The sequence below is a fragment of the Apis cerana genome, linkage group LG6 (assembly GCF_029169275.1).
Source record: "Apis cerana isolate GH-2021 linkage group LG6, AcerK_1.0, whole genome shotgun sequence".
NCBI classification, from domain to species: Eukaryota; Metazoa; Arthropoda; class Insecta; order Hymenoptera; family Apidae; genus Apis; species Apis cerana.
The window spans coordinates 13,390,821-13,415,874 of record NC_083857.1 but is presented as its reverse complement, the minus strand read 5'-3'; the positions used below and the strand labels follow the sequence as shown (position 1 = coordinate 13,415,874).

The following is a 25,054-nucleotide window of genomic DNA, read 5'->3' as shown; positions in this document are numbered from 1 at the left end:
CCCACCTCCTCTGTAATTTTAATAAGCCGTATTACGAGCTCGTATCTACGGAAACGGCTTCCTTTTGTCCCTGTCCCTTCTCCCCCGTCGATTCGCGCTCCAGTTTCATCTTTCACGCTAAAACAACGAATTTGAATACACTGAATTTCGTAAAGGGTTTAGTTTAGTATTAAGTTTATTTGTACGGTCGAATAAAACGTTTGCGAAATTCTGCGAAAAATTCGAATACGATGATTTTATAGATCTTGAAATATTGTTTCAATTTTATCTATTATCTGGTATTTTTTTTTATTCGAAGTTTCTATTCAAAGAAACTAATCCGACCAGTTCGTTTCCACGCGAGATTCCCAGATCGAATCGTGCGATTTCGAATTTTGAAAATAAAAACTTGGAAAATTAAATCCGTTTCCTATTTTCTTTTTAACTGAAGCTTTAAACCTTTCAAATTTCAAATGTCGGAACAAAAGTTTGAGTTTACGATGTTTTAAGAGAAGAATAAGTTTCAATTGAACGATGGAGAGAGAAAAAAGAGGAATTTCTCGAGGGGAGGGATCGTTCGAAATAAATGGGATATCGCTTTAATGAATTTCCAGAGGAAGAGGAGGAGGAGGAGGAGGAACGTCAGTAGGCGTCATCCCTGGGCGCAGAAGGCGGCCGGGATTAAGTGGAGCAATCTGCGGCATTTTTTTTCCCGCAAACGACCAGATTTTTATGCCTAATTAATCGCCGCGTGGAGATCCTTAGGGGCGGGCAGGGATTATGGAGGGGGAGGGGGAAGGATTCGCGCCGATACGGCACGTCTTTCAGCCAGTGCGGGGGCGACGCGGTGATTTGTGGCGCGCGATTACCACGACAACCAACTCTTAATTAGATCTCATAGAAAGTCCTGCATTAAATAGCCGATTAGGGGATCCGATATTATTAATTCCTCGATTTCTCGCTCGTTGCTGGATTCAACGGTTGTACAAAGTTTAATTTTAATTTTTTATCGTTATTTTATTAATCTCGAAAATATCTGCCAAGCGATCTTTTCTGTAGATGCCTCCGCACATTGAAATTATTACAATTCGAAAAATGGAGTATTTATTGTTTTATTGTGCAAGAAAAATAATTCAGGATGATTGTCGCCAGATGTCTCTGCGTACCGAAACTTAATATCAGAGTATATGTTATTGTGGCACTATTCTGTGATAGAAGAAAAATAATTCAGGATAATTATCACTAGAAGATACTTATTATGGTACAATTATAAAAAATAGAGTACAATTGGTACACAAGAAAAATAATTCAGGATGATTATCGCTAGATGTCTCCGCATATTGAAATTATTACAATTCGAAAAATGATATACAATTTATTGGTACAAGAAAAATAATTCAGGATAATTATCGCTAGATGTCTCTGCGTATCGAAACTTAATATCAGAGTATAGGGGACATATGTTATTGCGGCATTATTCAAATAATTCGAAAAATGGTGTGAAATTTGTTGGCGTGATACAAGAAAAATAAACGTAATTCAGGATGATTATCACTAGAAGATATTGATATTAGATTAGATATAAGATTTTTATGATACAATTTGAAAAATGGTGTACAATTTATTGTAGTACGACACAAGAAAAATAATTCAGGATAATTATCGTTAGATGTCTCTGCGTATTGAAATTAATATCAGAATATAGGAGGCATATGTTATTGTAGCACTATTCTGTGATACAAAAAGATACTTATTATAGTACAATTTGAAAAATAGAGTACAATTGGTACACAAGAAAAATAATTCAGGATGATTATCTCTAGATGTCTCTGCGCATTGAAATTATTATTGTATACAATTCGAAAAATGCAATTTATTTGTGCGAACTAATATTAGCAGGCATTTACAAGACACATATTATTCCACGGTTCGAAAAATGGAACGAAATTGTCCGACGTGATGCGAGAAAAATAGGACGATCGCCACTAGATCATCGTATCTCCGCGTATCGAAACTAATAATTAGTTTCAAGAGGAGTCCGATTTATTAAATTCACCTATTTGTCCACTCGACTCGACGTTCGCGATTTTGGTGGCGCGGGAGAAGAAGAAACTGCAGGAGCGCCGAAAGTTTATCCGGCAAGTTTCGAGTGCAGAGCCGGTTGATTTATCGGGCTCATTACTGCCAGGGAAGAGGGAGGGCTACACAGGCAACAGCCACCCCAGCGGCGTGTTTTACAAGACGGCATTAATTGCTCGAATTAAATATGCACCTCTCTCCGTGCCGTAATTTATTTCGGTTTCCTTAAGCGCTTTAAGTCGTCGGCGGGAACTCGCCGGCCGCACCACCTTCGCCGACGCTTTCCACGGACGTTAATAATGGCCCCGTAGGATATTAATTGACGCTGCTCCCGTAAAAAGCTCCCGCTCCGCGCCTTAATCCCCGACCCACCCCCACATTTTTATCCCCCCCTCCTCTCTCTCTCTCTCTCTCTCCATCAATTTTTCTACGACAAATGCTCGAATACTGTCAATCGAACGATCAACGATTGGATCGTTGGGATTAGCAAGAAAATTATTACGTTGAATTATTTCAGAAACGCGTTGGACGAGGAGCAGCGTGCCCAGAAAGCCCTCTACCTATTGCAAGCGCGGGACCGTCGAATCGCGTTGCTCGAGAAACGCGTAGCCGAGTTGGAGGACGCGGCCACGAATCTTCACGAGCTGACCCTTCGAAACTCGTCGAGGGGCTCGACCCTCGACTCGACCAGCGAGAAGGTGAGGAGCTACAACGAGGCCTCGTGCAAGAGCGAGTGCGACTTCGAGGACGTTAATTCGACGGGGCGGGGCGGAAACGTGGCGAGAGGACCGCGAGAGGACCGCGAGTCGGCGGCGAACGGGCGTGTCTCGGTCCCCTGCCTGGACCTCTCCAAATCGTCCGAGTCGGCGTCCGACATATTCTCGACCGCCATCGATTTCGTGATGGAGAAGAGCAAGTGTTTCCCCTCGAACACCTCGTTCTCCGTGGAGGAAGAGGCGACGGAGCGGGAGGAGTTCAACGAGGGGGAAAATCTGGGCAACTCGAAAAGCGAGGTGAAGATCGCGGGCAGCAGCAGCAACGTGGGGAGCTCGAGGAAGGAAGATTCGGGGGGCGTAGGTGGGAATAGGAGCGAGTTCGAGAATAAGAACAAGGATTGCGTGGGTATGGGGGGGAGGAGCGAGGAGAAGGTTCGGGGCAACAAGTATCAGAGATCAAATTTTCCAAGGTTAACGTCGAGCGTGCCTTGGATACGGGCGAAGCACAGTTTCCGCAAGAAGCTGCGAGGCTACGAGCTGAAAACCGGGAAACGGATCAAGGATGTGTCTTACGGGGACGGCCATCTCGCTTTCGCCGCGTTTCAGTGAGTGAAATTCATTTCTCTTTAACTTATATATATATATATACGATGTTACTCGTATCGCAAGCGCCAAATCGAGCGCTATTTGTATTTGGACTGTTATCGCTCGATACCTTATTGCGGTAATTAAATTATGCATAGTAGAAAATGGAAAATTAACGAGAGAACGATACGAGTTTCTCGAGAGCTATTATTATGAGGATCGATCGGGCGAAGCCAGGTTCGAGATCGGTGTTCGTCCATCAAGAGGTTGCGAAACACCGATCGATCCGGCAAGGCACTCTCTCTAGGAGAGTCTCGCCTGGCTGGTGGTACACGAGCACGTAGCGACCGATTTTTTCCCTTGCGGCCGCTTGGTCCGCTCCTAGACACGAAAATGCATGTAATTAGCTTGAAATTGATGTTGAACGCGAGCACGGCCGCAATTTTAATCGGCTGTCGTATGATAATTACGCGAGACGAGCGGCCACCCCTCGACCCACGCCGGATAAATCATCTCTCTCTCTTGACTTGGCGAGCTCGCGCCATCGAAAGCCCCGCAACGATTCCCAGGTATTCATTTACTTCGTATTAATCAATGCGTAAAATTGATTACGGCCGGTCGAACCTTGTAACGAGGCTCGAGCAGCGGGAAACGCTCGTTGGGAAAAAGAGGATCGATCCTCGCGGTGATACATCCACGAGGATCGAATTTCGGCAATTTTCCTGGACGATTTCGGGGACGATTCGACGTAATTTCGATCGTCGTTGCAAATGGATTCGAATGAGATTCCGAATTATATTTGGAAAATTATATTTTTGTTGTACGTTAGAATGTACGAATATATATAACAATAGAAAATGTAAAGATTCGATATGAAGCAAAATTAAATTAAAGTCGGTTTCTTTTCGAATTTCGTTATATTTATATTTAGCATCTGCCCGATTCCATTTCTGAGATATGATGAATTACACGAAGCTTATTTTGTATTTATATCGACGTGCCAGTCCCAAGAGCTAAACAGAAGAGACAATCGTGCGCTTTCGATAAAAAGGACGCTATTGGGTCGGTCGTTAAAAGCGAAACGACGGAACGAGAGAGCCGCTCGTATTTTTGCACCGCTGCGAACGATCACGACTCGTCGCTCCTTAAATCGTAGAGCAACTCGCGATCCGACGTACGATACACGGAGGCCGAGCGGTGGAACGGGGATCGAAAGCCCGTGGAATCGTGAACGGTGACGAAACCACCGTGTTTCGGACGCGTCGTGACAGACAATTATTCGACGACCTTTGACATTGGCCGTTCCGCCGTTGTCGATCTAAGAATCCCGCTCGGGAGAGCAAGGGTTAAGTAATTGTCGAAGATGTGACAACGTTGCGACAGAGGTTTCTCGATGAGGTTTCTAGGTAAAAGGAGTCGACTTCGATTTAAGAGAAATTGTTGCTCGAACATCGATCGTAGGAAACAATCCAGCAACGTAACTTAACTTTCGTAATACGCATAATATCTCCCTTAGAATTAGAAGAAATTATTCCCTTATTTTTTTGTAATTTCATCACTTGTATCGAATCGAATAATGAGAGTTGAAGAAAATTTTTCGAAAAAAATCACGTTCGATAGTGATCTAACGACGTCATCCTCAAGCCCGCAGATAACATCTTTATAACGTTTATTAAATTGTATGCGACGATTTAGTCACAAATTGACCGGAAGACCGGTCCTCTTAATTATTATCTCTCGAATATTTTATGCACGTCGCTCGATGTATCTCTAAAGAGATGCGACAAGCGTGTGGTACGTGTGCGCACATGCGCCCGCGCATGCGTCCATGTACCAGAATCGGTAATACCAACGTTATCGCGAACCTCGAAATTAATCCTCGGTCGGGACGAATTTCGGCCGGTCGGTCGAGTTTCAAGCATCGTGCGCTTAATTGACGACGCTCGTTCCCTCGGCCCGGGGAAACGATATTATGAAAATGCTCGCGAACGTCCGCGAGAGAGGAGAGACGAACGAAGCAAGCGAACCGGGTCGTTTGCGTAATTTGTTATTGCGTACGCGAAACCGTCGGTATATGGAATTAACGAGCGGGCCCATTAAATTTAACGACCGTTGACTCGGACGTCCACGTGGATGGTCGCCGCTCGGTTGGCTCGATCCTCGGAACGGGGATGATGCTCGTGTTTCGATGGAGATACCAACTGCAGGATTGGTTTCATCTCGTTTTTTAATGCAGAAACTTCGTTTTAATTATTGCTACTTAATTCTCCGTACTAGCTCTAATTCGATTCAACTTGAATAACTTCGGTATTTTATTGATTTTTACGTAAAGTAACTCCGTATATAATTATTAAAAAAGAGAAGTAGGAAATTTCGATCGGATATTTTTCTTTCGTATTCCTACTTTTTCAGATTCTTATCATTTCGCGTTGGTCAATTTACGTTATCGCGTGCACCGTTAACGATTACAGGTGGTAACAAAATTACACGTAACGTTGCACAACAACAAATTGAACGAATATCGCGTATGATGGTAAACAAGTTAAAGACTCGTTCGAGATCTGTCACCTCCACGGAAACTCTCGTCGAGAGGTGGGCTTTCGATCAGCGCATCGTTATCTCTTCTCTCGAATCTGAGAATCGAAGCGCACGAACGCGGTGGCACCCGAGCTGGCAGCTCAGCTGGTGACTTTAATTGGAGGTTCGGCAGCTCGGGCGAAAGAAAACGCGGAACGTGCGCGGAGTGAAGATGCCGAACGACGTCGCGGCTATCACACCGGATGCCCCGTTACCTTTGTCACTGCCCGTCCATCCGCTTCCCTCTCGTTCAGCGTCCGCCACGGTGTCACCGAGCTTCTGCTAATTGGACGGTAGAAATTCGCAGTCAGGCCGAATACTGACGCGCGAAATGGACGCGTGATTGCGACACGACTTTGGCTCGCGGATTCTCAACGTATCCAGGACGATACGTACATTTAAAGGCTGGATCTCACCGATAAATTAATAAATTTTTTTTACGAAATATATAAACTTCGTAAGAATAAAGGAAACGTATATAATGGCCTGCAAATATAATCTTTTCGAGAAATTTATAAATAAATATTATACGTTTGAAAAATATTTAGCAATTTGGTTCGATGAAAAAATATTGCAGCTGCTTGAAGAACACATTTAATAAGAGGTAGTAATAAAGATACTTTGGTGAATACAGTCGAGCAACAACATCAATAGCCATATTAAATTATAAAAAAAACCACAAAAATTTAATCATCAGAATGGCGCGGAATTCAATTCGCCGAAATAAGAAAAAGGAGAGGATTAATAAAATTCTCATAATTGAATCGTGCTACATTTTTCCTTTTTTCCTTTTTTAAAAACTTTTCTACAAAATCGACACTTCTCCTTCCACGACTAATTACCTCAATCAACATTCTTCGTAACAACTCTTCAGATATCTGGTCTCGGGTAAAAAGTCGTTCAAACTTCCTTCCTCGCCCATCCAGGATGCTCCAAATTTCAACATCTTCCATCGAACCTCCTTGTTATCCAACAAGGCCTCCCCCCAATTAAAACCCTGCCTTCGCCTTATCTCCCGCGCATCTCGAGGCAAGCCTTTCGCCGAAGTTTCGGCGCGTCCCACGTGAAGTTGGGGAAAAGAAAAAGGACGAAATTCCACGTCCACTCCGAAATTCTTCCGCGTCGATGCCGAAGATACCGAGTGTGTACGCATTAGCCGATGAAATTAACGAGGCGGCCGGCAAAAAAGTTATTCGATACGCGATGCGCAACGTCTCCGCTATCTATCTCGGACGTCGAAAGTTAAGGGACGAAGATGCGCGCGACGATCGGCGCTTTTTACCGCGTCCACGGGGCCCGAGTGAGGAATTTGCATAAGCGCGTCGCGTTTTTTACCCCCGTGAAACGCGATATGCGAGGGGATTGCTGACAATGTGTGCGCACAGCTATTTAATCCGCGTATAACCGCGCCCACAGCGAATTTAATACTTCTTCGATACATCTTATTCGCGATAACTGTTACGCTATTCTTCGAGTTTCCAAAATTTTTCCTGGCCGAATTTTAAAATTTAAGTAGTGTAAGCGAGTCAAAACGAGACGAATGATTTATCACGGAAAGATTGCTTTAAGTATTTTAATACATTTTTATCCTTATGTAAATATAAATCCTCTTACCTTCGGTTACGTAAAAAAGAAAAATGAAACTTTGGAACTTCAAAGCTGATATTGACTGATATTGGACTTTTTTTTTTTCACAGCTTAATCCTGGATCGTCGCATTCGATCGAGGAAGATTGGCGACGGTAGCGCTCTCCTCTTACTTTCGCGTTCTCCTCTTCTCCTCTCCTTTCTCCACTTTAATTCTCCGGATCGGCGAACTAACGAGAACGATGCCCGCGGCGAGAGAGTCGAATCCCGGGTGTTCAAGGTCCGCTAACGGTCGACCGTTACTGGATCGGCTCGAAGGACGGGATTAAAAATTCGACGATTAATTCTTAACCCCTCCATACGAAGATTGGAAGATGTAACAGATCATTTTTCGCTTCTCCATGATTCAGTTTGCCTTCGAATTAATCTTCGAGGGGGTCCGTAACCCTGCAAGAATCCTGCTTTCCTGTACCCGCGCTAGAACGCTGGAGAGAAATAGGAAGATTCTTCCATTCGATTTCAGGATTCTCTCCTCGGCGAGATTGTTCGAACAAACTTGCAACAAATTCTTCCAATTTCCTCTAAGAACGCTTTTGTGATGAAAGATTAACATCATCGATCTATTTACATCGACCTTGACCCTCGTTACAGACCCTCCTCCACGTGACGAACGGCTGATGAAATCGGTATCGATTGCAGAGATATAGATCGATCCAGAGGAGTGGTGATAGCTAATAGCCAGGTTCGGGAAAGCCGGTGAAAATATAATGAATAACGGGGCAAGATTTATCACGATTTTCGCAATGCACACTTCCAATTAGTATCGAGAGTTGGGAGCCGGATTGGCCCGATAGATAAGTGGGCTGGTAAAACGTAGATAGGTTCCACGACTGCTGGGAGATAAGGGTCGGGCGAACGAGCGAGATAGGTGAGGAACGATTAGATAGGAAAGTCACGAGGCTCGGGTTAACCGGTTGGATGTGTTAACCAGCACGAAATCGAGCCGGCAAATTTTAATTATTACCCTCGAAAGGAATTTCGAAACGTCCAAAATTCGAAATTTTATATTCTCACTGGGAATAAAATGAAATATCCCGCTTAATCGTATCGGCGATTTTAATCATAGATCCCTTCCTTTCGACATCGATCCTTTGAAAAATCGTCCAAGGAGAGGAAGATAATTATTAGCGGAAAAGCGAGGAGGAGGAGGAGGGACGATGGCCCTCAGTGAAACGCTATACACGATTATTTCGAGCGATATATCGCCCCCGCGGGGCCTGGCAAGATGGTAAAAGGACCTTTCGCGAGATCGAGATAGAGCTTTATTGTCCCGGGCAGGTGTGTACGCTTAACAAATCGCCCTCTCCCCTTCTCTCCCTTTCCCCTCCATTTTCCACCGTAAATCACATCGCACGAGGTCAAACCCGTCCCCTCTCCTTCTCTTCTCTCCCCAGCTTTTCGGATTAATTTTCTTTCGAGCGCGTTTTTCTATCTTTTTTAAAGGCAAAGAAGAAATATATTCTTCCACCGTTTCGTTACGCACAAAACTATCACGCATTTTTGCTAATCTCTTCACAACGAGAAAGTAGAATGAAATTCAGCGTGCAAACCGAGTCTTCGTTTGATTTTGATTTTGGAAAAAAGGAGAAGAATCGATTCGAGAAGAAAGGATAGCTCGCTTGGAAAAGGATAGAGTCGCGAGCGGTTGACGAAGGTCAGAGAGGCGATCAATTAAGAGAGTTAGGCCTGTTAGTTAATTAGGCCGTGGAACCGTGGTAATTGATACAATTCCTCCTAAGTGAATCGCGATCGAATTAATTCCACGGCTTATTCTTCGGCTTAATTGGCCAACGACGAATTAATCCGTGGCGGAGGAACGGGACTCCGCGACTTTTCCGAGATTTTAATTGGTTCCCGCGAAAGGGGACCAGAAGGGAGGATATTTCATATCCGTTGAGCACGATGAAATTTCATATCGCCTTCACATAATGTCCTCATGAATTTTCATCGAGGAGGAGGGGGGAGAGTGGGCTCTGTTTTTCTCTTAATGGGGCCTGTTACTACTACTACTATCTTGTTATCGAAACGAGAGGTTCTCGTGGCTCGAATTTACTAGAAAGAGAGAAGGGGAAAAGAAAAAGAAACGTTTGGAAGCGTAAATGAATTCGGTACGAAATTCTTGTTAAATCTTTGTAAAAATTTCACGTAACTGATGCACGAACAAAATTTTCCTTTCAAACGATATTTTCCCTCGTTAAATGTATATCAAAATTGATGGATATATTCGCATTCGAACGAAAATATCAAACGATTTTCTTACGATTTTCGAGAGATATCTTGTTAAGTTTTTTTAAAATTTGTATCAATAAAATTTTTAATAACAATCAAATATATCTCCTCGATCCTCAAAATTTTCCTTTCAACATTCCCTTCAACAATATTTTCCCTACAATTGATAAATATATTCGATTCGTGGATCGCACAAATTGAACGAATTTCAGTCAATATAAAAATTTGAAAATCAGGAAGTATAATATACAATATATTCGTCACGAGACGACGTGATAAAAACTTTCCTCTTCCGATTTTCGATCACCGGGACGCGCTCTTTCACGATCGATTTACGATCGTGGAAAAACGTGGAACCGGCGTGGCTCGTCGAGCGGCGACGCCGTCGTTTACGATCGTAATTGAACGTAACGGAGTCGAGTGGTTTGTCTAATGCGTCGAAAGGCACTGCGGCGCTTCGGTAATTGGACAAGGATTGGAAATCAATTCTCAATAAGCTTGCCTATTTTTCATACGATAGACGATTTATCGATCGTTTTCCATTCGCGCTTAAACGATCGCCGTTATTAAGTATCGTATCGGATTTACGATAATGATATCTCGCGGCGATATTCAAATTGATGATAAATCTTCCGCCGTTGAAATTCGTTTAATCGAGAAAATCGCAGAATTCGACGAGTTAAAACGACAACGACACTTCCCTTTAACTTTACTATTAACGGATCTTGTGCGATTTTAAAAACTTTCTCTCGACAAGTTGCACAAACGAAACTCTCGTCCCCACACCGTCCTATAAATTACGTACGTATTTACGCGTTTCCTTTTCGAAAAAAACAAGTTCGATGAAGAAGCGAAGCGAAGCAGTTGGAGCAACAAATCATAAATCAACTCGTGTTCTGAAAGAAATGTAAATAAAAAAAAAAAAAATGAAAGAGACGCGAAAGGAGTAAGAAAAAATAAAGAAAGGGGAAGAATCCGGAACGACAATGATCGATGAGGAGGCGAGTGAACGATCCTCCCCGTAAGACAATAAGGAGGATTAAAAACTGTCCTCCTCGACGCCAGCGATTGATTCCACGGTTGGGAGGAAGCAGGTGAACGCGCAACGCACAGAGATTGCGAGAGAGCGCGCAGAGGTAGGTAATCTAGCCCGGTATGCCGAATGCACGTGTGTGCGCGTGCGCGTGATTCTGGTTCTGTGTTGCGCCGCTTGGTGCAACCGATGCCGCCTCGACTCCTCCGCCGCTTTCACGATAACGAGCCACCGTCTATAAATCATCGAGAGGATCGTTTCCGCGTAGGCCGCGGTGGCGAGCGCCCTCCTCGAGCGGAATTTTCTGCTCTTCTAATGGCTACGGACCTCGCTCTCACCCCTCCCCCTCTCCTGGATCGTCTTATCCACCGCCACGTGGGAGGAGATATCGCGAACCAGGTATCGTAGAATGGAAGAATCCTCCTCGCCTTCCCCTTCCCCTCGCGTGTAAGATAGATTTTATTTCGTTTGATAATCGATATCGATGCTCGAGAAGCGAAAGTTTATCGTGGATGATGGATATTGATTTTTATGGCACTCTGGTGTAATTTGAAATATAATCAATTAGTATCGAGGATAATTGATATTCTACGCAGCGTATTCTGGTCTAGGTGCAAAAAGACGATTGTAAAACGGCCAAGTCGAAAATATGCGGAATGGAAATATAAGACGAGAAGATTGTTTCGTATTTTTTTCGAAACGTTATGATGTTCGTAAAAGCGAATGTCTCGATGGAGAAAAAATGGATAAGCTGTAATAAATTCTGGCAATATAAAATGTTAAAAAAAATTCTTACCAATGTTGGAAGACGTTTCGATACACAACGAACATACATTCGAAAGAAAAAGAAAAGGAAGAAATCGCAAAATCAGTGACACGAATCTCGTTCCAAGAAAGCGTACCGCGAGGCACCAAGAAACGAGCATTTTATATTGCAATTAGATTAAAAAAAAAAAAAAAAACAGCCAAAAAAGATATATATCTAAATCAATATCAGATTAAATACACTTAATTTAGATTGCATGAAACTTTTACTTCAGCGATATAAAACGAAAACGTCAAAAAACGGTGATGATCAATGTTAAGTAAAAGTTTCTAAAGTTTCTAAACTCAGGTTTCTAAAAATCGATATCGGAAGACATTTCAATTAAAAAAAAAAAAAGAAAAGGGAAAGAAATCGCAAAATCAGCGACACGAATCCGATCTTCAAGCGTATCGAGAGATACACACCAACGATACACAACGACGATTCATCAATCGACGAGGAACGATGACTGGCATTGGTTGGCCTTGCCAAGCACCTGAAACGAACGAAGAAATCGGCAAAGATGGAGACTCGAGGAAGCTCGGTGTCACGTCGAGGAAGAAGTCTCGATCGCGATCGCATAAATCCAGGTCAAATCGAAGGATCGAAGCGGGCGAGCTTCTTATCGGTCACCGCTCGAAGGGAACAAATGGCGCGTCTCTGCGCGCGCAGATATCTCGTTGCGATCGTTGGAAAGTGTCAGCAGAATTTTTATTCGGCGGTGATCGGACGGGCACCGAGGTATTCGCCGCCGTGATCTGTCGATAGTGGATAGTTCCACGGCTCAGCCATTCGTATCGTGCACGCTGGAATCTTCTATTATCGTATCTCTCGACTTTTGTAATGAAATTCTCGATGCTTTGTATTTTTTTATTTTCCTCGAATTAATTAAAGTCCGTGATTTATATGTAATTTTATTTGCATGATTATTTTGTATTTTTGCATCTTTTTGAAATAAATAGTGAAACTTGGAATTTACTGAATACTGAATCTTTTGAAATAGTGATTGAATTAATAATATCCCTTTATAATACGACTACTTTGTTATTTCATAAATAACAAAATTTTGGAATAATAATGCAATTCTACGACAGTTTAATGCTTTATAGTTTGCTAATATTTTCGGATTTTTGTGAATGGTAATAATGAAATTTTTGAAATATAGTAATCCTTCTGCTATGAATCTATACTTTTACTTTGTGATAAATGTAATGTATAAAAACTTGGAACGTAATAAGTCACGGTGTAATAATTACGGTGCAATAATTCTTTATTGCCAAATAAACGTATTCTTTCCTTTTAGCTGCATTCGATTAAAATCAAATATTCCGCAACTTCCACTCTGTCAACAGTGCAATGCTGTGCGCAAATGACACAAATTATTAGCGTCACAAAAAACGACACAGTCATCGGCGCGGTTATGTCAGACAGTATTTCACGCGTATCGAAAGGCAATCGATCGAAACGAGACTTATTTATCAAAGAGATTAATCGATTCGTTTCTTCTACTCTTTCTTGCTCATTACCCTGAAATATGCTGACAAAAAATCGAAATTTCTTATCACTTATCCACCTCGTTTCTCTCACACATTGTTCGATCACTTATTTTTCGTGATTGTAATTTTTAAAAATTATAAAATTAAAAGGTCCACTCCTGATGGAGTGGACAATTTTCTCTCTCTCTTTTTCTTGAATATATATCACGAAATAACGAACGGAATAAAAAGTTGTTAAATTATGCATCGTCACGAGATACAAGATAGGATTATGATACGTACTTCTCATTCTTTTTCAAAGATAAGTTGATATATGCCTGCCTACCTGCCTGGTAAGTCCGTCTTTTTACGTTTGGTTTCATGAATACGTTTGACGTTCGGATGACGGTAATCGATTTCAATGCGATTATCGAATATATTAATCGATGTTTTAAACCAGTAAACGTTGGATCATTCGAGGATTCTTGCCTTTGAAATGGAAACAGGTATTCGTTTTATGAATGATTAATTGGTGATACGCGCGTTGAAATTATACAGATTGTCGTCAAAGGTGAAATCTTACGACATCCGTGAAATGAATTATAAAATTATCTTGTATACAATTTCCAAGAATTCGCAATTATTCTCCTCCATCTATTAATCTAAATCTTAACACAGAGTTAAAATTTTTATCTCTACAAGTTTCGTATGAAAATATATATTATAGTTTAAAAATGAGAAAAATATATAATTATCGACGAATTTATTCCAAGAATAAATTCCACATTATATAAATTTCACATTACGTGAATAATTATATTTGTCAATCTTAAGAATCCTTGCACGATGATCGTTGATATGATAATCATAGGATAGAAAAGAAGATCTGTCGACGCGAATCAAGGATCCGATTCATCCGAGATCCCATAATTGAGGATCGTCCTTGAACGACGTCCAAAAACTCTTTCTATTCTCGTTTCATACGTTTCCTTGTCAAATTCATAAATTTGTCCCGAGACACAGCAGGTTGGTATCGTGCAGCGTGGATACTCGTGTCCCGAAAGTCGACAAGCGTGACGGATGAGCTATGAAACAGGTCAAGGAGCGAGTTCTCTCCCCTTTTAAAAGGCGAATACGCGCCTCCCAGGACGAATTTTCTGTCAGAAACTTATTCTAGATCCAGCACGTTATTTTCATTCGTCTCTAAGAATTGAAAACTAAAAATGATAGTAATGATCTTTTTACGAATCGTTGAGAACCACTGTCTTATCTATTTTGAATCTTATTTGACACAAGATATAAAGAATTAAAATAGACTTCTTTATAGATCGCAAGCTGTTTTCCAAGAAAACACTTCATATCCATTTATAGATTACAACTCGTAGATTGAGAACCACTGTTCTATACAAATATAAAAGTGATAGAAATAGAATTAAATTAAACATTCAATTTGTCGCAAAAAGAACATTATCGAATTAAAATCTTCGAGAAACGTTTCACAATCTATTTACAGGTCTTATCAGATTGAAAACTATCATTTTTTATATATAAAATTTTATATATTAAAAATGAACGCAAGAATAAATCGAATATCTGAATAACGCAAGATTACATTAGTAAAAGTTGAGAACCATTGTCCCACACATCGAAATTATACAAAACATTAACTTTCAAACGTTAACAAACTTTAATCGACGCAAGATTACAAAAAGTATCCCGAATCATCTCGCGTATATTCAAAAAGTATATATCGATAACTTATTTATGAACGGAAGTGCTCGAGGAACCGGTTGCCAACTCCAATTATCCTCTTGTCGTTCCCGCCGCTGAGCCAACCACATTGTACACACACCGTGGCAAAAATCAGCGGGCAAATTACACTTTTATGGGAATGTTTCGTGACGATACCAAGTTGTGCGCACACGCTTGACAAACGCAGATAACCTGGCACGGTGACAGCCGCGCACGCCATTTCCCACCGCGGTTGTCCGGCCATCGTCCCGATTACCAACGAGTAATTGATTCGGCGCGTTTAATTTCACGAAAATTACCGGGACGTGAGGCCGCGGAACGCAAGTGCCGCTAATGGTTATAATTTACGGAAACGGGACCGGTCGCTCGACCGCGCAAACCACTCGAGAACACGGTTCATTATTCAGCGAGAGAGGCACGAGAGAGCGAGGGATTTTCGCCGGAAGGTGCCTTATACCGAGCATTTTCTTACATGGACCGCTAACCCTTGGACGCATGGAGACTTCCGCCTTGTGCATCTCTCTTTTTCTTTTCTTTGTTCTCGATCTTGGCTTTTCATTTATTCATTTATTTATTTAATGGATGTTACTGCTTATCTTTTATTTCTCATCTTCTGAAACGAATAGATTGGAATTAAAAATAATACACGTTAATAAGCTTTTTGTGAATGTGTTTAATAAAGAATTATCTTACGATTTGTTAGATATTTTGTAGATTTTTAAATTTTTATAATATTCTTTTTTTTTTATTAGTAGTATGATTATACGAATACATTACCTTAAAAATTAGAAATTTAAGAAAAATCCATTTATTTTTCTTTTTTTTTTCCAGTAATATACAAATTGATAATTTGTCTTATATTTTCTAAAATGCAAATTAAGCTCATTATAATTTTTCAAATGAGAATTATATAATAATAAATGGCCAATCTTTTTGATATTTCTGATCAAATTTCACGACGTATTATCCTTTTAACTTAACTTAATGCTTAATTCAGTGGTATTACGTTACAAAAAGAAATGTAGATATCGTGATATTCCCAAAAGATACGTTTAATTTGGTCGTTAGTTCCGGTTCGTTACTCGTGTGAAGCTTTGTAGAAAAATTGTCCCGTGTCATTCATAAATAATTGATACCTACATCGTATGCGATCACATTCTACGGCTTATTATTTTAACATCTGAAATCGCGATTGCACGACTCATTATTCATTTTTCTCAGCATCTGTTTAAAGGTTAATGGAGCCTCCTCGCCGCGATTGTATCGTACTGTGGAAACCTTCATCGAAGCTTGGAGGTGTCTCTTCCAGTAATTAATAACGCCATTAACATCATAATGGCCCGTTAAGTGTGAAACTAAAAGACAAAGGAACACAATAACGCGATTAAGATGTCATAATATTGTAAAATGTCATAGAAGGTTAGGTTAGGTTAAAAGAAACATTTTTAATTACACATCGCCATTTCACGAAAAGTAAGAAACGTTTTCTTTTGGATTTATTAAGGACTCTTCAGAAATATTATTTCTAGCAATATGTTTTTACACTGGACCGAAAGATATATTTTTAAGATTTATATTTTCGTATTTGCGTACGTCTTTAATAGCGGACTGTACAAGGATTTATAGTAGTGTGTAAAGTACATGAAGAGAATGACGGGGCGTTTATCAATATTGAATCAACATTGAATCGACGTATTGTTCGACAAAAACGAATCACCTGTAAATTCATCTGAACGATGATCGAGTGACATGAAGGAAGATTACGCCATTGGACTTGTACTTGTACTCTGTGATTGAACCTGCATCGATGGTACAAGATGCTTGTATCTTCTCTTTAGCTTGTATATTCTTGCAAATTCAATTTCTATTATTTCTAGCCAGTGTAAAAAATCAGTTATCTTGATATAATAACTGTCGATATAATCGTCTTAGTCAATCATCCACATCGTTTCAATTAGAAATAACAGGAACATTTCTCGTTGTAAATTAAAATCTTAAATCAAATTAATTAATTAAAATTTAATTAATATTCTAAAATTACATTCTTTAATAATATATCTAAAATATTTTCAATTTGGAATAATAGTAACATAAATTTTAATCCTAGCTTGACAAAGCCGGCTGATTTTTATTTCATATCTTTGATCATCGATATATTTAATATCTTATGATTTAGATATTAGTTAAAAATAATCCTGACCAATCTTTGAGCCTATTAATTTTCCTGACTTCCATTAGAACTGTTATTATTAAAATAACTAATCTCTTTCTCTACTTATTCTAAATAACCATCCATTAATTTCTCTAATTTAAAATATTATTATTTCAGTAACTTGAAATCACTTCCAAAAAATAACACGCACAATAAGTATTTCAGAAATACAAATCATCTTACATCACTTACCAATTTTTTATTATACACCGTTCACTTTCTTCTCGCGAAAAACACTCGGTTCTCAAAGACACGCGTGTACGAACCTTCTTTAGAATTGGCGCGCGAGCACCTCTACCAGGCAGAGAAAAATATCCGAGATGAAATCGGCGAGGGTCAAAATGCATGACAAATAACAAGGCTTGTCCACCGCGGAATGAAACAAAACCCTTGGCAAAGAAGTGGACGCCGCTTTGTTCCCCATTGTAGGCCCGGTGTCACTTCAAGGCAACGTTGCATTCGGTTGGCCGCGGCCCAGCGCGGTGTCGGGTCGCCATCAGATGACGGTTGATAAAGGAACGACAAATTGGTACCACCCGAACGAGCGCTGCTCTTCGCGCAAGATCCGACCGCGATAACACTCGTGTCGATAAACACGCTACACGGCCAACGTCTGCCGTGATTTCATGCGCCGCCGTGCACACAATTTTCATGGATGTTTCCGGTACGCTTAAAAAATCGCCATCTTTTTCGTGCGTCAAGCTGACCTCTTCAGGCAGGAATATGAGTTATATGTTATATTATATGTATCTAAGTACTGTGCGTTTGCCAAAAGATGGCTAGACAAAGTATTTACTTGTCTCATTTTATTCCACTTCATCGTCACACGTTATTATTGGTTATTGGCTAAGCAGTGACATAATTCGATAATAACTATATATCGAGTTAAAGTAAAATAGAAAGATGAGTTTACAGCATTGACATAGTCTTTTAATCAAAGGAATTCTATTGATTTATAATTGATATTTTAATTGGGAGCTTATGCTAGTACTATGAAATTATTCTATTTCACTCTGTTTCGATATGTCCATTGTCGATCTTTGTCACTTTGTCTTTAACCAATAATAACGCGTATATTAGCAAGGAAGGTGGACTAAAGTGAGAACGCTTTGTCTAGTTAGTTTTTGACGAACACAATCTAATCTCTTCTTCTCTGTGCCATTCGGTTTACGATCTTTGCATTTTCTAATTTCTGTTCGTTCACACCAAGTGGCAAACAGAAATATTTAAAAAAAAGTATTTATTATTGCCTGATAAAGGAAACGAATAAACATATCGAGTATAACTGGAATTGATGTGGTAACGATGATTTCAAAGCATTGAAAACAGAATGTTAAAATGTGTTCTCATAAATGTGTTTAAAAATTTTATTAGTATTTCAATATTAGTATACTCAATGCAGATAAACGAAGCAAATTGAAATCCTCCATTTCCTCTCTGCCATTTTGTTTGCCATTTTCTCAAGAAAGAAGAATAAATATTTTTTGAAAGAATTAACAAATATTTTCGAAGAAATAAGATTCTTCCTCGAAGTAAGTAAAATTTGAAACATTTGAAAATTGGATTTAAAGTAAGATTGGAGAATTGTATAAGATATTAATTTAATAACGAATAAATGTGTTCGTTAATTTTAAAAGATCTACTTTGGAAGATAAATTAATATAAAAATTCTATAAATATCATGATAAGTATACTATTTTAAATATTTTATTTTAAATATTCGTATTATAAATACTTTTTAAATGTTTAAATTTCTTATGAACGTATAAATATCCATAGTCTAAATATAATAGAAATAGAACTATTTCACTTTTTTGTCTCGTAACTAATATTTAAATTACTTATATCTTATATAAATAATCAGATATTAATTAACCAAGATTTTTAATCGTATCATTTTTGACAGTTAATAATGTGTCAACAGTCTTCAATATCACGCTGAGGCAGCGAAAATAAAATGATAATAGTGTTGACTTAACGAAACCTTGGCCACGAAAAATTAATCACTCATGGAAATTTCAAATAATTTTAGAGTAAGCAATTTTTAAATATTTATACAATTAATTTTCTTAATTAATTTAATATTTAATTAATTAAAGAAATTTAATTTTCTTAAAGAAATAATTGTTATGAAGGAATTTACGAGTCTCTTCTTTGTTGACTTCCATTGTCGAATGTTCGAGATTCTACCAAGCAGATCCGCGATTAATTCGACCGGAAGATTCCTCCACCGTGTAGAAAATTTTTTCTCATCGATGAACATTTCGTCGTTCAACCTAGTGGCGTTCATTGGATCGAGATCTGTAATCGGCCAACCGTGATCCACCGGTGACTTTTTTCTAAGAAACAATGTACCTTTTGTGGACACTCGATGATATCGAGATATTGGTAGGAGAACTTGTTTTTTGTTCCTTGGTCCTACTTCCATTTCGAATGTCCTTCCTTTCTGAATTCATTAGCATCTTGATTTTGGCAGTTAGTCAAAATTTCTTCCAGGAGTACTAATAATTCGATTTCAAAATAATCTTGAATTTGTAAACGAATTTTTTTTTAATATATTTACAATTTAATTTCTATAAAATGAAAAAATATTTAAAAAAAAATAATTTGAATATTTCTTTTATTAATAAGAAAATATAAAACTTTTATCTTTAAATAAATACTGGTTAAAATAAATAAATTAGAGAAAAATTGTTTGACAAAAATATTCACTTTTCTTAAGAAATTCACATTCGAATGAATTCCATGTTATCTATGTACCTTCAAAGTATTGATTAAAAATCACGTGCATCGATAACACATTGAAGAGATGAAATATTTATTATCTAATGATTGCACAATAAATAATATTAAAATCATTTTTACTTCCATATAAATGTTATTGTAACAGTAACCAATAAAATGTTTATTCAAACAAACTAATAATGCTTTATTCAAAGCACTTCTCAGTTTCTTAAAGAACCTAAAATATTAGAGACATGTTTTTTTCACTATCAGAAAAAAAAGAAACTCATTTTCAAATGTATATATATTAATTTACATTAATTTTATCTTAAACACTTTTTAGAATTAATTTTTTTCATTTAAAATTCAATATCGACCAAGTTGAAACAATCTTCAATTAAAATATATTTGTCTATTTTTGATCAATCAATCTGATTGTTTCGTTGCCTAATATAAACTTTAGATCCAGTGCAGATAATTTTTATCGTATAATCCTCTTCGTTCTTTTCAATTGAAAAAAAAAAAAAACAAAAGATATACAATCACAACAAAATGTTATTACTCATAAAATCTTTTCTTGAATAACACACGATTCTATTTGGTCATAAATTCACATACTTTCGTGGCGAAATGATTCTTAGAGAATCATTTCGAAGATTAATCGGTCTTGACGACACGATGGAATTTGCGATTAATTTCGTAAAATCGTTGAGCGTGATTCCCTTTCAAGATTGATCCTCCACCCCCTTTTTACGATGTTTCGTGATAGAGAAATCGGAAAACCAGGCTTAAAATGAAACGCCAACCGTCTTAAATGGTTCGTAAGTTCGTGTATTTTGTAGCTTATCGTTACGAGTGTTGGTAACTTGGGTCACGCCATACTGCTGTTTCCTGTGTTGTGTGTTATATAGAAGAGGTTTGGTCGAAGGCACAAGTTTGATAAGTGGAACGATTTATTTTAAGCGATGCATACCCTCTACTTACTATCGTGAACATCCTTTTGCAGAAATTTTGCACGTGTGCGTAACTTAAAAGAAAATTTTCGATTGGCCGATACGTTTAATTGTTTATCATCGTTCATTATAAGCATGTACAACATTACATACGAAATTATAAGAAATTTAACATCTTCGTTTAATCTTTCTTTTAATAAATTTTTCATAAAATTGATCTTCTCAATTTACTCTGGTAAAGAATTTTATTAACTTTATTATACTGATATATACAATTTTTTTGAATTATTTTTTTTCAAATTTTTTTAATAATTGTAATAAAAAATTTCTCGTTCTCATCAATAAAATAAATTATCTATAAAAATTTGTAGAAAATTCAATGTTTTCTTCGAATTAAACATCAGTTATTACGTACAAATTATCATATGATATAAAAATTATCCTGTACATACTACGCGTACTCAAATCTACATATATTTTACACACTTTCAAGCAGTATCAGTTCGAAGATAATCCGGACAAGGAACAGGTTGTTGGGATTCGAGCTCGCGATTTTTCATATTCGATTAATCGACACGGGTCGAACGTCAGCCGAAAAGCTTAATCGTGGCCAATGTGCAACTTTATTAACCCGCGGGATCTCAATTGTGCCGCCTCGGCCAACCGATTATCTCTCGTTTCCTCCGGGATTGATATGCCAATTAAGCATATATACCTCCATTGCTTCCTTTCGAACAAATGTCCATTCAGAATCGAAATGGATACACTTTGTGCCAGAGTCCTCATTTTTTGCACCCTTTTGATCGATAACGATATTTTATCAGCATTTTTTTTTTTTTTGAGACTTAAGAAGAACGATTGAAGAAAAATTTGATCAAAAAAAAGTTACAAACATTTATACGATATTTATTATATGATTTAAGAAATAGAAATATTATTATTTGACAATGGATATTAAAAGTTATTTATAATAGACTTTTTCATATCCATTTTATTTTAATTGACTTATTATTGTAATTGATAAATTTGTTTCAGCACAAGAATTGAAATCAAAGAAATAGATAAAAATTGACAAATAATGAATTGTACGTATATTTATGTATTTTTATTTTTCATAATCTATATATGATCTAAATAATTATTATCGAATTAATCGTTAATTATATATTCAAGTTATAAATCATTATAATCTAAAACTTTATAAAAAAAAAATTAATCTGTCCACAAATCATTAAAATAAAATCAGTGAAAGCAAAGAACGAGATAAATTATATATTAACTATAGGAGATTTTTTTTAATAACATTGAATGATTAATTTCCATGATATCGAGCGATCAAAGTTTCCTTCGAGATCGTGGACTCGAGATCGATATCTCGCGAGTGCATCGATATCGCGCCTTAGCTATGTCGTAACGACTTTATAACGGATATATCGGTGACAGGATCGAACGTCAATCGATGACTCACGACACAACCCTTTTGTAATGTTCGCGTTAGAACGATTGTTGGATAAAACGGCGACGATTGAGTATAATGAACGAAGAATTTACGATTGACTTTTGCATTGATTCGATTTAATCGGAATAAATAGAATGAGTGTGAACTGTTGGGTGATAGGAATGAGAATTATTGAAGGATTTTGCAATTGTATGGATAATAGATTGAGTTGAAATTAAAAAATTTAAAAGAAACGTGTGACATTATTTCCTAAGAAAATTTATTGGTAACCTAATTGTTTTTAATTAATAGTGAGATTCAAAAGATTGCAATGTGGTAAAGATAAATAATTATGTATTTTCTATTTGAAGTTATTATTTCTATATTATGTGATATTTCTACTTTAATTTAGATTTATTGACTTTGTTTTGAAAGTCTCTTTCAAAAGATAAAGTACAATGATGCGTTTATATAAAAATAGGGCATTCTAAATTAACTTTGATTGAACTTTTATTGAATGATACAAAAGCTAACCTAAAAATTGAACAAAGAATAAAAGTCAATTATTTTAAAATGTCTAATCTCTTCTTCAAAAGATAAAATAGATTAACAAATGGTATTAATTCTAAAGATCATGATTCACAAACTACAAATTCTACAAAATTTTAATTTAACTTTCTTCAAAAGATATAATCTATCTACTGTTCACTGCTAGAAAGAACTTTCGCGGGATGATACAAAGATGACAAGAAAGAGAACCTATATCACTTTAGATGTTTTATTGACATTACACACAATATAGTAATAAAAGAATTATAATTTATATAAAATATTCAAAATCATAAAAATTGACTATGCTAATGCATCAAATTTTAAATACAGATTATCGTTTTGGCTTAGATATGTGACAAATACTATAATAGAAACAAAAATGCGTGTGAGGAGGCGTTTCTAAATTAACCAATCAGATTCGTTGCATACCTTCTGCGAGACTTCTTTCCAGTATAGTGAATAGTACAGGTGGCGCTGATATTATTCTAAATATCGTAGAATGAATTGCTAAAAAAATTCTACAAAATTCTAATCGAATCTTTATTGAACGAGTTCAAAAAAGTTATCGCATTTGCAAATAATTCTGGAGAAACGAAGAAAGAGAGACGATAGGGTTGGCAATCAATTTGCGCGCGGCCACGCTGATACAGGATCGCAGATCCTAGGGATTTTGCGGCGTGACCGACGATGCGTGACGCCGTGGAACACCGCAACAAGAGAGGGAGAAGTGGGGGAAATCGCGTATACACGCTCCACTTTGCCGATGCGCATAGGTAAAGGCGAAAAGCTCGCATGCCATCGTGCGCGTCCTCTTCGCCCCCTCCGCGTCGTCGCTCCTTCCCTCCCTTCGTATGCGCGCTTATCTTTCCTCTGGGATCAAAGGACCGTGTTGTATCGTGGCGTGTTTCGAATCTTGAAACGTAATCCGTTTTGCGCGATTGGTTCCGCCTGTTCCCGCCTGACTTCAGAGATCGAACGTTCTTATTCACGATCGATTGTCAACGATTCTCGCGTCCGATGATCCCCGAATACGTGAAAAGAATTTTCTTCATTTGACCTGATAATCCTTTTTTTTCTTTTTTGGTTGAAATTTAATTGATGATTTTGTGTAAACAAACTATTATCGCAATAAATGTGACATGTATTGGATCTCTTTCTTACTTTTTTCCCTACAAATTTGACTCGAAAGATTTTATTCTATTATTTAGTGATAAATGTAAAATGTCTTAACACAAAAACATAAGCATCTATTTTATGAATAATTAAATAAAAAAAAATTATTACACATTTATTTAGAGTTATATACTCGTTAAATATACTCGGTAAAAAAATTTCTCGTGTTCATTCATCTCGTGTTCGTCATTTAAAACAAGAAACCGTACCATATATCCAAGTATCTCGCTCCATCGTTGAAATTATCCGTTTCCAACAAATCGATGCTACTTTGACAGTCGAGTAAACACCTGAAGAGTCGGAGGGAGAATCGTTGAAACGAGGAAAGGGGACAGTGATCGGTGGAGGGGATGGAAACCACTAAAGAGGTGCACGTGCACGTTGAATACTTACACGTTGTCGCTCGGTTGCCTGAAATCGGTCAATTTTCGTTTCACGGCGGGATCGTTGGATGCCAACAACTTTTTCATCCGTTCGTATCCCACGTATACCCCGAAGGAAATTGATCGAGGCTATCGATTTCATCCACGAGCGGGGGAGAAAAATCGTACAAATCGTACCATATTCTGTGGTTACCAAGTAACAGTTCGATATTAACCATTCGATTTGGAAACCTTTCTTCCTTCAAGAATCTGTAATATTTTGCAACCATACTCGCAATCATAATTAACTAATTCGATCAAAAATAAACGAATGAGTTACTTCTGATTCAAGAATCGTTTCTAGAATTAAATTAAATTAAATATATTAATCAACCTAATTATTTAACACATCATGAATCTGATTATAACGTGGCTCATCAATTACTTATTATTACACAAGCACGTGTAATTTCGAATACACGTCAGCATCAAAACTGCCGCACTGAAAAAGAAAAAGAAGAAAGAGAGAAAGAAAAGGAAAGGAACGATCGTTCCACAGAAGGATTTCAAAAGAGCGATTAACCTTTCCCGTACAACGTTTAACCCCCCTCCCCCCATGAGACATCGAAGAAGATCACGAAGGCGGATCCGAAGAGTAGTGGCGCGACTTTCGAAAAGGGGTAGGACGTTTACGCGCACGATAGCTGGCGGATAACGAGGAAAATTGGCCGAGGCCGTTTTGTCGGGGCGATGATGCTAAAAGC

The 25,054-nt window shown here is 37.9% G+C and overlaps 1 protein-coding gene and 2 long non-coding RNA genes across 6 annotated transcripts in view; 2 read left to right on the top strand and 1 right to left on the bottom strand.

Annotated features, from left to right (window-relative positions):
• Positions 1–25,054, top strand: part of LOC107994142 (ELKS/Rab6-interacting/CAST family member 1-like) — a 234,992-nt gene that overhangs the window by 95,690 nt on the left and 114,248 nt on the right. For both annotated transcript variants that reach the window (XM_062076529.1, XM_062076530.1), the window contains exon 4: positions 2,576–3,379. In XM_062076529.1, the coding sequence (XP_061932513.1) occupies positions 2,576–3,379 (804 nt within the window). The remainder of the gene's footprint in view (positions 1–2,575; positions 3,380–25,054) is intronic.
• On the bottom strand, positions 14,611–17,968 carry LOC114577009 (uncharacterized). 3 transcript variants are annotated; one of them, XR_009829947.1, is made up of 5 exons: positions 17,281–17,968; positions 16,594–16,869; positions 16,017–16,231; positions 15,654–15,740; positions 14,611–15,486 (listed from the first exon to the last, which is right to left on the bottom strand). It is a non-coding gene; the product is annotated as an uncharacterized LOC114577009 (long non-coding RNA). The 3 variants fall into 3 exon arrangements; XR_003696683.2 differs by having other exon boundaries at positions 14,611–15,489; positions 15,654–16,231; positions 17,281–17,966; XR_003696682.2 differs by having other exon boundaries at positions 15,654–16,231; positions 17,281–17,966.
• LOC107994150 (uncharacterized) lies at positions 18,252–20,002 on the top strand. Its single transcript, XR_001765260.3, has 3 exons — positions 18,252–18,620; positions 18,995–19,121; positions 19,207–20,002. It is a non-coding gene; the product is annotated as an uncharacterized LOC107994150 (long non-coding RNA).